The sequence below is a fragment of the Rattus rattus genome, chromosome 2 (genome assembly GCF_011064425.1).
Source record: "Rattus rattus isolate New Zealand chromosome 2, Rrattus_CSIRO_v1, whole genome shotgun sequence".
NCBI lineage: Eukaryota > Metazoa > Chordata > Mammalia > Rodentia > Muridae > Rattus > Rattus rattus.
In genome coordinates this window covers 9,097,732-9,110,071 of record NC_046155.1, presented here as the reverse complement: position 1 = coordinate 9,110,071, position 12,340 = coordinate 9,097,732, and the positions used below count along the sequence as shown (strand labels likewise).

General features: G+C 49.3%; 2 protein-coding genes across 4 annotated transcripts; one reads left to right on the top strand and one right to left on the bottom strand.

Moving 5' to 3' along the window:
• Positions 1-313: 313 nt before the first annotated feature.
• Positions 314-12,067, top strand: Bscl2 (BSCL2 lipid droplet biogenesis associated, seipin). 3 transcript variants are annotated; one of them, XM_032891555.1, is made up of 13 exons: positions 314-725; positions 2,439-2,482; positions 2,524-2,694; positions 4,076-4,392; positions 5,795-5,876; positions 8,264-8,407; positions 9,046-9,180; positions 9,324-9,421; positions 10,991-11,132; positions 11,251-11,317; positions 11,484-11,552; positions 11,673-11,753; positions 11,860-12,067. In XM_032891555.1, the coding sequence occupies exons 3-13, from the start codon at positions 2,620-2,622 to the stop codon at positions 11,961-11,963; spliced, it is 1,314 nt and encodes a 437-aa protein (XP_032747446.1). In that variant the 5' UTR covers positions 314-725; positions 2,439-2,482; positions 2,524-2,619; the 3' UTR covers positions 11,964-12,067. The 3 variants fall into 3 exon arrangements, with proteins under 3 accessions (XP_032747446.1, XP_032747445.1, XP_032747447.1); XM_032891554.1 differs by lacking the exons at positions 314-725; positions 2,439-2,482; positions 2,524-2,694 and adding an exon at positions 3,420-3,505; XM_032891556.1 differs by lacking the exons at positions 314-725; positions 2,439-2,482; positions 2,524-2,694 and adding an exon at positions 3,512-3,723.
• Positions 667-2,274, bottom strand: Gng3 (G protein subunit gamma 3). The gene is made up of 3 exons (XM_032891557.1): positions 1,840-2,274; positions 1,393-1,492; positions 667-1,125 (listed from the first exon to the last, which is right to left on the bottom strand). The coding sequence occupies exons 2-3, from the start codon at positions 1,489-1,491 to the stop codon at positions 997-999; spliced, it is 228 nt and encodes a 75-aa protein (XP_032747448.1). The 5' UTR covers position 1,492; positions 1,840-2,274; the 3' UTR covers positions 667-996.
• Positions 12,068-12,340: the final 273 nt, after the last annotated feature.

The window sequence follows — 12,340 nt, the reverse complement described above, 5'->3', positions numbered from 1 at the left end:
TTTCATTGTGTATCAGTGGCTGGCTTGGAACTCAAGAGATCCACATGCCTCTGCCTCCTGAGTGTTGGTCACCACACTGAACAATGAATCCATGACCTCTTTAGGTGTCTCCCCAACCCCACTCAGTGCTTGGTCTCCAAAGCATGTCTAGTTCCAGATTCTATGGGACAGAGGATCTGACTCTGACTTCGAGAGGGCAGGGGCAGCCATTTTAAGACCAGAGGATCACGTAAGGGATCGTTCCATATTGGGACCGCTGGGGACCGCCATTTTAAGAACAGTGCCGTGCACCCTTGGCGCGTGCCGCCATGCGGGTACAAACAGGCAGCCGCCATCTTGGACATTGGCTGCAGGCGCTGAGTCGCCCCGTCCCGCCCTACGGCCCCTCAGGCCACCTCCACCCGGGGCTGCTGTCCCTGGGCCCACGGAAACCCACCCTACTGGCCCTTGTGTAGTCCTTGCCGCTTTCATTGCACGCTCGTTTGAATGCTCCGCCGCTTCTGAGCGCTCATTTTAACAAGCCCCCACTGGGGGCGCTCGGGCGCCTTATACTCCGTGATCTCCAATCCTTACGATGTCTAACCGGCTCGACTGGCCCTGTTCCCTGAATATGGCAAGTGTATCGACTAAGGATCCTCTTTCCCAAGAACGCTAACACAGGCGTTGTCCTCTGAGGCTCTGAATGACTTTATTCTTCAAATGCCTTTACCTTTTCATAGCTCCAGGTGAGCACCCGGGCATCCCCCTCTCCATTGCCTGAACGGATGGATCACCGAGGGAAACAGGCAGGATTTTGGCAGTTTAGCGGGGTCCCTTTATAAATAGAGTGCTTGGAGTTGGCCTGAAAGGGTGAGGAGATGGGGTAGACGTGGGTAAGGAGGGCCTTGTGCTTCAGATAATCTCAGGATAAGTGCGGGTAGAAATGGACTGCTATGATTTCCAATCTAAGGGCGGGTCTGGGAGGGGGAGATGAGTTCAGAGGAGGTACGGCGCTCTTCAGAGGAGCGCACAGAAGAACTTCTTCTCCCGGAAGGGGTTCTCCGAAGTGGGCACAGGAGTGATGAGGGGATCCTCACAAGCGTGGGCATCACAGTAAGTCATCAGGTCTGCTGCTGCCTTGGACACCTGGGACACAGCCAGGAGGGGAAACATTAACCAGAATTCCTGAGAGGGACTGCAGTTCCCTTCGCCAAAAGGCTATCTTTTTGTTTCTAGTGCCCTTTGAGACAGCCCTCTCCCCCAATGCCAGTCCTCGGAACAACTTTGCTGACAAAGCCCAGTTTCTGCCTCTGACCTCAGGGTGTCAAGAAGCATTTTTTTTTTTCTTCTCCGGGGGTTTGCAAACCTACAGTTGAGGCCTGGAGGACTAATGGGAGCCAGGATCGCACCCACCTTTATCCGGCACAAGCTGGCCTCAATCTTAAGCTGTTCCACCATCTTGCGTGCTTGGCCAATACTCATAGTGCTGTTAACGGGGGTCTCCCCTTTCATCCTGGAGTAAAGACAGATAACTCAGTACCCTCAGCTGAAGCAATCGGCTCTTCAGCAACCACACAGCTAGGATTGTGCCCCAATATTTTGTGCCCTCAATATCTCCACTCTCCAGTGGCCATCCCTTTTTTTTTTTTTTTTTTAAGTGGGGAGAATGGAGAAGATGAGATGAAATGCTTTCCTAATCCTGGGTCTTGGTCATCAAACGATTTAAGGATTTTAAGTCTTCGAGCCAAGTATGTTACCAGCAATAAAAGCCTCAGTCAGAAAGAGCCCCACCCTGATGAAATGACATCAGCCACATGTCCCCTTAAGCCCTAAAGAGAGAAAAAGCTGCTCTCTACTCACCTGAAGTGACAGCAGCAGCAGCAGCAGCAGCCGCAGCCTGAGATGTAGGGTCAGTGGGGAGGGGGCACCAAACCCTGCCTCAGATAGGTGCCCCACCCTGCCAGGACTCGGAGCTAAAAATATCTGTAGCACTGACAGTTAATGCAGAGAAGGTCACTGGAGACGCTCAGACTGGAGATCCTTGGAGGGGTGGTCTCAGTTTCTGCAGCTGAAGCACTGCCCAGATGGCTGGTACCTGAAGGATGAAGGATGCTAGAAGGAGCTGCTGAGACTCTGGAGCATACCAACTGCCTGGACAGTGGGGGAGTCTGTCTGCTGTTTGCATCCCCTGTGCACACCCTCACTGTTGCTATCTCACTACCTGCCCCTGCCCATTGTAGACGCCCTTAGTCTAAACTAGATCCCTCCCCAAAGGACCTGAGGCAGAAGCAGGCTCCCCTCTCCAATGGGGTGGTCTGGGCCTGTGACAGCCCCTGCATTAGAGTCTGTACCCGCTGCGGGAGACCCTGCTCATTTGAAAGTCTGACATCAGCTGGGCTGCTACACCCCCCCCCCAACCCTGACACAGCACTTAGTACCTGAATCTTCATTTCTTTCAGTGACCCTCCATTCTTCAGATCTAGGAAAATGTGACACTCTACAGGTGATCAGCTTCTAGTATATGTGCTGCCGAAGCGAGCACAGGTGATCAGCTTCTAGATCACCACTTTCTACCCACAAGTGATTTGAGTTGGGGATCCAGGGACAGCAGAGGTAACCATCAGGAAGATATTTAAAGAAATGATACACCAAAGAAGAGACGCTGGGGGAAAAGAGACATGCAGAGACCCGGTCAAAGGATCAGACAAAGAGGAGGTAAGGTGCCTTGTACGAGAGTCAGTGTGAATATTGTGAACACAGGTGGGCTTCTCGGAGTGGGGAGTAGGGTGGCAAGAGGTGGGATTGGGGAGATAGGGAATTAATTTGAAATTTTTCATGTAATTTGAGTAGATTGCTACTATTAAAAAAAGATGTGCATTGGCCTTGCCTCCTGGAGGATGTTATCTAGAAGATGCCACCTTCAGAGATCTAGTCTCATGGTTTTTGTAGGGATTTTGAGGTTGACTGCATCACATGGGTCACAGAAGGTCAATCACGCAGCATAAACTGGAGACTGAAAAGGGTTGAAATGCTGCCATGCTTGACTAGCGGAAGGCACCATCTGTGCAACACACAAGATTCAGGTTCCGTCAGGGTGCAAGGTTCTCTGAGCTCCCTTTGGACTCCCACAGGCCCAAGGAACTCTCCTGAATAAAAAGCGAAAATTAAAAAAAAAAAAAAAAAGCCAGCATTCATTTCACACCTGCACTCAATCACATTGAGAAGACCGGTGGTAAAAAGGTATGACAGAGGGTTGTGATTGAGGCCCTGGCTAGGAGGACCAAGGGGACGCTGCTGAGTCTCAGCTTGCGTTGGAGATTATAATGGGGCCCGGGTGAAGAGTGAATTGTTCCTTTAGTCACTCAACTAAAGTGTAATGGGCTTCTGGCAGAGACGGGTGAGCGAAGCACTTTACAGGCTCTGCCCTCTATGCAAGGCTCAGCCCCTGCAGGAGATTGACAGATGGGCGGGGCTTCCTCAGCAGCCGGAACTGCCTTCTCTAAATTGCTTGGGCAGCGGGAGGCCGGTGAGTCTGCCTCGCTGCGGTGGCGAGCTGGTGTCCACCGCGTTACCCCAAGGGGTGGGCGCCGCAGCGTCCTCCACCGGGCGCTGTGCCAGGTTGGGGGTCACCTCCTCCGTGAGCGAGCACAGGCCCAGGCGGAGGGAAGACACTCCAGCGGCAATTTTGACTTTTCTAAGGAGGCTGCTGGCTTTGAGCCGGATTGTCAGGCTGTGCGACCTTAGGCAAGTCACTCACCTCCATGCAAACCTCTGGCATTCTGGTTCCATGTCATCTGTGTTTCGAGAGAGATTTAAGGGCCACTTCTGCGAGTGTATCAAGGAAGTTTGTCCCAGGCTCCAGGGCCTGGAGGAAGAGTTCCACTGAGGCAGTAGCTGGAAGAGAACTCGGTGGAGAGAGGTGAAGGAGTAATTGGAAGGGAAGCACATGTGAAAGAATGACGTTGCTTTGTCCTGCTATCGCTGGTTTTCAAAGCCAGTTGAATAAGTTTGTCTTCTTCTTCTTTTTTTTTTTTTTTTTTTTTTTTTTCTCCAGCTCCCCTGGAAAAGAAACTATTTTTCTCTTCTCTTTCTCCAGGAACCTTCAGCTGCCCTACCCCATGGCCAAGTGTATCGTCCCAGTGGAAGACCAGCCAGGAACTCAAGGCCTGAAACTGGGGCCAGATCCCCTGCTGTCCCCATCATGGTCAATGACCCACCAGTCCCTGCCTTGCTGTGGGCCCAGGAAGTGGGCCATGTGTTGGCAGGCCGCGCCCGCAGGCTGATGCTGCAGTTTGGGGTGCTCTTTTGTACCATCCTCCTTTTGCTTTGGGTGTCTGTGTTCCTCTACGGTTCTTTCTACTACTCCTACATGCCGACCGTCAGCCACCTCAGCCCTGTGCATTTCTATTACAGGTGAGAAGGCTGTGCCATCAAAGTAGATTAATCTTAACCTGAAATTACTTGAAGGACGTCTGGAGTGTCCTCTGTGGAATCCCGGTACTGACAGAGGATCGAATCTGATTCTAGTGTGCTAACAGGACTTCTCCCCTCCTGGGCCACGGCCGGAGCAGGTCTGGGGGTAGAGCTCTAGGGCTCTAGGTCTACCTCTGCTGCTGAATTGTGGTGAAAAAGGAACCGAGAAAGGGAGCCTGCTCACAAGTGTAATACCAGTCTCGAGAGGCTGACTGGGGGAATTACCATGAGTTCCAGACTAGCCTGGAATACAGGTCAAGAACTTGTCTCAAAAGGGTTTAAAAGAAAGAAAGAAAGAAAGAAAGAAAGAAAAGGAGATTTGATTTTAGACTCAGAGGAGCAGAGTTTCTGTTCTGTTTACGCTGCACGAAACCTTTGAGCCAATCCAAGCCCCCACGGGCATCTAACACATGAGCCATTAGGAAATACCACCTTTGCCTTTTAGTTTACTGCCACTCGCCCCAAGGGTACGTACAGTAACCCAAGGAAGTCCTACTTCTTACCTATCACCCAGCTCATATCCATTTGACTCACACTGCCAAATCCTCTGTATGTCTCCCAACAATGGCTATAAGGCTAATCGCATACAGAAAACATTAGGATCATTGGTTTAAAATCTTGTTTTCCCGGTCCCAAATCTGTGCTATTGTTTCTAATGTAGATCCACCTAAACGTCTAGAGAACATGAATCTTTTTTGTTTTAATAATTATTTTTATTTCATGTGCATTGGTGTTTTGCCTGCCTGTATGACTGTGGGAAGGTGCCAGATCCCCTGAAACTGGAGTTGTGACTGCCATGTGGATGCTAGGAATTGAACTCAGGTCTTCTGCCAAGAGCAGCCAGTGCTCTTGACCATTTAGACCATCTCTCCAGCCTCAAGGGAACACGAGTCTTACATTACAGGGTGTGTGTGTATGTACACTAGGCATGACCTGTGTATCCATATACTATGTGCAAGTTTGCATATAATTTAACTTTAAAAGACATATCCATAGATCCTTTAGGAGGAATTTCTTTTTCCAACATGGGCCTCAGACCAGAACAGCTGAATCAGATCTCTAGGACAGGGGCCCTGAAATCTACATGGCCTGAGATCTTCAAGGGAGACTGTAGGACCCCTAGGTGTCCTTTGGTTCCTCCCTATGGGCTCTGTTCTAATGAGGAAACCACTGGGAAGGGGATGAAGGTCTCACTAGGATATCTTGACTCTAGTGGTCACATTTGTTCTCCATTTCCTGTAATGGAGAAAAGGGATGGATGGGAGGAGGGAGCCCCAGAGACCAGGTGTGGGCAGGCACAGCAGGCCTCACCTTAAAGTGTCCTTTGTCCGCTCTTATTTAGGACAGACTGTGATTCCTCTACTGCTTCGCTCTGCTCTTTCCCTGTTGCCAATGTCTCGCTGACTAAGAGTGGACGTGACCGGGTGAGTATGAGAACTGGACGGTAGCCTTGATTGCCTGAGAGAGAGGTGAGGTGACGGTGAGGACAGAGATTGAGCAACAGAGACTTGGGAGAAAGGCTCTGAAGCAAGCAGAGGCTGAGAAGAAAATCTGGAAGTTGGTCCCAGTCACTGTGACACATCTGTAATGCCAGCACTAGGGGAAAAAAGAGGCAGGAAGATTATTCCAAGTTTGATATCAGCTTGGGCTACAGAGCCAGACCCTACCTCCCTAGAGGCTCTGATAAAAAATAGGGTTCCAAGCTTAAAATGGCCCTTGAGATCAAAAAAAGGACTTTAGGAATTAGCGTCATTCTTTATTACATGAGTTTTTTTTATTCGTCAGTTATAACTTGAACATTATTTTTTTAAGTGGTATTTAAGAAGAAACTGACTTTACAGTAGAATATCAGCTCTCACACAGCGGCACACAGCTGTAATCACGTTACTTTATCATAGACGGATGCTGACCAGGCTGGCCTCGCACTCTGAGAGCTACCTGCCTTGGCCTCCCAAGTGTTGGTACTAATTGTGTGAGCCGCCACCACCCTAGAGAGGATATCTTGAGTTTAGGAGTTTAAGGACATCCTGGGTAAGTTAGTTCCAGGCCAGGCCATAGTGATTCCCTGACATAAAAAACCAAAGGAGCTCTGGAGGCAGAGGCAGAAAGGTTAGCCTGGACTACTTGAAAAACAGTTAACCTTGAAGTTGTGATCACCGCGTCTTAGCCTCCTGTGCACTGGAATTAAAGGCAAGCAGTACCAGTCCAGGCTAGAAGTGGGTAACCTCAGACTTCCCTGCTTCATAACCACCATGCCAGGCCTTGATTTATTTTTCAGCCACCACTTTTCTAGTTTTTTTCTTTCTTTTTTTTTAAAGATTTATTTTTATTTATTTTATATATGTGAGTACACTGTCGCTGTCTTCAGAAACACCAGAAGAGGGCATCAGATCCTGTTACAGATGATTGTGATCCACCATGTGGTTGCTGGGATTTGAACTCAGGACCTCTGGAAGAGCAGTCAGTGCTCTTAACCGCTGAGCCATCTCTCCAGCCCCTCTAGTTTTTTTCTTAATAGGTTTATCAAGGGAAAATGTATATCATATACAGGTTACCTCGAGGCATACAGTTGTATCATTTACTTATTTACTTGGGACATGGTACTTTACATGGACACTAGGTAGCCTTGGCAGGCCTGGAACTTGCAATTTAAACTAGGCTGGCTTTGAATGCACAGATATCCTCCTTCCTTTGGCCCTCTGAGTGCTGGGCTTAAAAACACGCCCTGCCACCCCTATCGTTTCTAATAAATTCGGCGTTGCACACACACTGATACAGATACACAAACGTAATTCTTTTCATTAATAAGCTCTCTGCCTTAAAAAGTTAAGAAAGACCAGGGTAACAAGATGATCTGCCACTACAGTGGTTGAGCAAGAGCTGGCTAGGGAGGCAGGGTAGCATTTGCTTAATTAGCCAGTGAGGGCAGACGAGGCCCGGAGGGACAGCTCCAGCGGCACACAGGCCTGAATCACAGATGGCCCAGTTGGCAGTGTGACTGTTCACTTTTGGAAAAGAAATGCAACAGGGCTCTTCTCCCAAACGTTATAGCAGTCAGACCTAAGAGCTGGCAGGTGAATGTGGTGGCATATGCCCAAAATTTTAGCACCAGAGGCTGAAGCAAGAGAAAGTTCCAGGAACTTGAGAGTTTATAGTAAGAGCTTGGCTAGCCAGAGATACATAGCAAGGTCCACTCAAAACACAGGGTTCCCTACCTGACAACCCCTAGGCCCCAAATAAAATCAAATCAAACTAGCCAACATAATAGAAGTCTGGAAAGCCAGGGTATTCAGTGACCAGGAGGGGGCAGCATTGAATCACGATTAAACAGTGGGAAGTCCTGTGGACCCAAGGAAATTTTGTTGAGTACTTAAAGAAGCAGAAACAGTACACTTTAAAAAATAATAATATGGGGCTGGGGATTTAGCTCAGTGGTAGAGCGCTTACCTAGGAAGCGCAAGGCCCTGGGTTCGGTCCCCAGCTCCGAAAAAAAGAACAACAAAAAAAATAATAATAAAAAATAATAATAATTAAGGCATGCCAGACGTGGTGACACATACCTTTAATCACAGCACTGGGGAGGCAGAGGCAAGTGACTCTCTGAATTTGAGGCCAACCTGACTACAGAGTGAGTTCCAGGCCAGTTCTTAAAACACCACAAAATATTTTTTTTCTTTTTTCTTTTCTTTTTTTTTCCAGAGCTGGGGACCGAACCCAGGGCCTTGCACTTGCTAGGCAAGCACTCTACCACTGAGCTAAATCCCCAACCCCACAAAATATTTTTTAACAAGATTTTTAACACCTTGGGCAGGTGCTGATGTATGGACAGCCATATCGAGTCACCTTAGAGCTTGAGCTGCCAGAATCCCCTGTGAATCAAGACTTGGGCATGTTCTTAGTCACCGTTTCATGCTATACCAGAGGTGGCCGAATCATCTCCACTTCTTCACGCTCGGTAAGTGTTCATGGACAATCTAACAATTTGTTGACAATGATGGGAAAATCAGAATGTCCGAGAAGACCTTCTTGGCTACGAGATCAGGCCCAAACCAGGATAAGAGGAGACTCTGCTTAATAAGTGAAACATTTGCCAAACACCTAGTATCCTATGGCAGTAAACGCCCACCTTTAGAGTAAATAACACAGCTGCTGTGAAAACAAGCAGACAGCAGAAACATACCAGCCTTGAGACAACTGGCCTTATTGCTAGAGTTTTAGAGTAACTTCCTCCTAGCAAGGCTAGGAAGAAATGCAGGGTTCTTATTAGCATGTAGTGAAAGCTTATTCAACCCTTGTCCCCACTGTTACCCTGTCACCAGAGCTGCTCCGTCTGAGGGAAGCTTTGGGTGTGGTATGTTGGGACACCGATCCAACCCAGAGAGCAGACTGCATGTGAACAGACTGCAGTTCTAGACAGGGAGCTTTCACTGCGTTAGACTTAGGAGATGAGCGGTTCCTGGGACAGATGGAAGGGTGGTAGGTGGTGACTGGGAGAGAGAGAGGGAAAGTGAAGGAGCCAGAAGCCTGGAATGAGCTCATTGCTCAAGCATGGAGAGAGCCCCTGTCCCCAACCTGTCCTCTTGGCCCTGTCAGGTGATGCTTCATTACCGCTCTCAGCTGCTGCAGATGCTCGACACGCTGGTGTTCTCCAGCCTGCTGCTGTTTGGCTTTGCAGAACAGAAGCAGCTCCTGGAAGTAGAACTCTACTCTGACTATAGGGAGAATTCGGTAAGCGGGCTGACAGAGGTAGGGGACAACTCGTCAGTTGGCCTAAGCTCGTACCTGAGGGAGCCCATGGGCCGTCAACTGCAAGAGCCACAAAGACTGGGGTGGACCTCGGACTGACTGTGCTGTCACCCGTCTCCTTGCAGTATGTACCAACAACTGGGGCAATTATCGAAGTCCACAGCAAGCGCGTCCAGATGTATGGAGCTTACCTCCGCATCCATGCCCACTTCACTGGACTCAGGTAAAAAGCCACGGAAGGAAACCCTGACAGCTTTCCTGTGACCTGCCCTCAAATGAAGAGAGAGTACCAGGCAGAGGTGACCAGTAACAGTCACATCATGTTTTACCAAGGCCAGAGGTTCTTACCCCTGGCTTCACTATGCTTATCAGCTTTCAAGAGAGCTTCTTAAGAACCCCATGTGAGGGGGTTGGGATGAAACTCAGTGGTAGAGCACTTGCCTCAGCAAGCGCAAGGCCCTGGGTTCGTCCCCAGCTCCGAAAAAAAAAAAAAAAAGAAGAAGAACCCCATGTGAGGGCTGGAAAGGCGGCTCAGTAGTTAAGAGCACTGACTGCTCTTCCAGAGGTCCTGAGTTCAATTCCCAGCAACCACATGGTGGCTCACAACCATCCGTAATGGGGCTGATGCTCTCTTCTGGTGTGTCTGACAACAGCTACACACTGTACTCATATAAATATAATACATTTTAAAAAGAAGTCCCATGTGAGAGGGGCTGGAGAGATGGCTCAGGGGTTAAAAGCACTCAAAAGGCAAGTCACAGGGGCTCCTATGCGTTCTTCCTATCTTTGGAGACGCTGGGCATCTATGTGATATATGCGCATACATTCAGGCAAATACTCAGACACATAAAATTTTAACAGGCACTGTTTTTTAAAATAAGATTTTTTTTTTTTTTTTTTTTTTTTTTGGTTCTTTTTTTTGAGTTGGGGATCGAACCCAGGGCCTTGCGCTTCCTAGGTAGCGCTCTACCACTGAGCTAAGTCCCCAGCCCCAATAAGATTTATTTTATGGAGTTGGGGATTTAGCTCAGTGGTAGAGTGCTTGCCTAGCAAGTGCAAGGCCCTGGGTTTCATCCTCAGCTCCGGAAAAAAAATATTATTTTATGCATATGAATACACTATAGCTGTCTTCACACACACCAGAAGAGGGCATCAGATCCCATTACAGATGGTTGTAAGCCACCATGTGGTTGCTGGGAATTGAACTCAGGACCTCTGGGAGAGCAGTCAGTGCTCTTAACCACTGAGCCATCTCTCCAGCCCATAACAGGCACTTTTTTAATATTCCATATGAGAAGACAGACCCTTTCATTCCAGTGCTGACTGGGCCTAAGGCAAGAAACCTTGAGCTGTAAAGAAAGATTTTCAACATAAATAATGAAAAGAGGGAAAAAGTATCAGGTGAGCCAGGTGCAGTGCCCTGTGTCTAGACCCTGGTACTCAGGCAGCATAGTGAGATCCACACACATACTCTGCCCCAATAAAATCTCCATGTCACCCACTGCCTTGTTCCACTGGCTCAGAAAGTGTTGGAGTGAACAGAGAAGTTACAGTTGAAGCCATTGTAGTGCCGTGGCCTTGTGATTCTGAGACTGCCTGAAACCCTTGGCCTTTATTAGAACCTGGTGCAGGGTGGTCTGGAACCTGGGCTGGGGAGTGGGTACCACAGTGGCAGAGGACAACTCCAGCCGCACTCACTCAAGCTGTCCCACAAATGTTTCTGGAGTGATGGAGGCCAGTGCTATCTAGTAACTGCTGTTCCCTCCATTCCCGACCCTATTTCTCACCCCAGGTACCTGCTATACAACTTCCCCATGACCTGTGCCTTCGTGGGTGTGGCCAGCAACTTCACATTCCTCAGTGTCATCGCGCTCTTCAGCTATATGCAGTGGGTGTGGGGTGCTGTCTGGCCCCGACACCGCTTCTCCCTGCAGGTCTCAAGGGGCAAAGCGCCCGTTTTCTTACCTTGGTGATCAGGGGCATGTTAGGGATAGGGTGTGATTACTACAGAGGGGAGTCAGGCATCACTGCTCGGTGGTTACTGCTCCACAGGTTAATATCCGACAAAGGGATAATTCAGGACACGGGGCCCAGCGTCGGATCTCTCGCCATCAGCCAGGTAAAGCGGTTGGTTGACAGTATCATTGAGGGTCTGCCTGCTCCAGTATAAAGCATGTTGTACACTGGAACTGAGGGTGCAAGGAGAGGTTGGAGGAGGTGGAGTTGGCACTGCAAGACAAGGCTAACCACTGACCCTAGCTGTCCTCTGTTTGTGGGACCTGAAGGTCAGGCGTCTACCCAGCAGTCAGATGTGACAGAGGATGGCGAGAGCCCTGAGGATCCCTCAGGGACAGGTATGTTTCCTTCATTCCTCTTCCACCATCCTCATCCCCCACACTCCCCTTCAGTCTCAGACCCAGCCATCCCAGGTCTCACCTTTTGTCGCACCTCTGTTGTTCCTCTTTTGGCTGAAGAGGGTCAGCTGTCTGAGGAAGAGAAACCAGAGAAGCAGCCCCTGAATGGAGAAGGGGAGCAGGAGCCAGAGGCTAGTGACGGTGAGGGCACGGTGTACTGGGGTGATGTGTGGTGGGGACGCCATCCCATCCCTCTTAACCTGTCTCATTTGCCATTTTGTTTGACACTTTCCTGGTTCCCCTTCAGGCTCCTGGGAAGACGCTGCTTTGCTGACCGAGGCCTCAACCTCTGCCCTCACCCCTGAGACTCTGGGCAGCCTCAGGCAACGCCAGACCTGCTCCAGTTCCTGAACAAAAGGGTGGAGTCTTCACATTCCAGCACTTTCCCATAGGGCACCTCTTCCCTTGTTCCCTTAATAAACTATTTTGTGTCAGCTGCTAGTATGGACATCAGAGGACAAGTTTCAGAGTCAGTTCTCTCCTTCCACCACCATACGGGTTCTGCAGAGTCAAACTGTCATGGAAGATTCGTATCTCTGTATGAACCTTCATAAGTCTATACACCACACGTGTGCAGAAGCTCATACATACGGTCAGAAGACGGCAGATCCCCTGCTGCTGGACTTAACAGACAGATGTGGGCTACCATATTGGTGCTGGGAACTGAACCTATATCTGCTGTAAGACCAGGAAGCTCTCTTAACCACTGGGCCATCATTCCGGCCTTG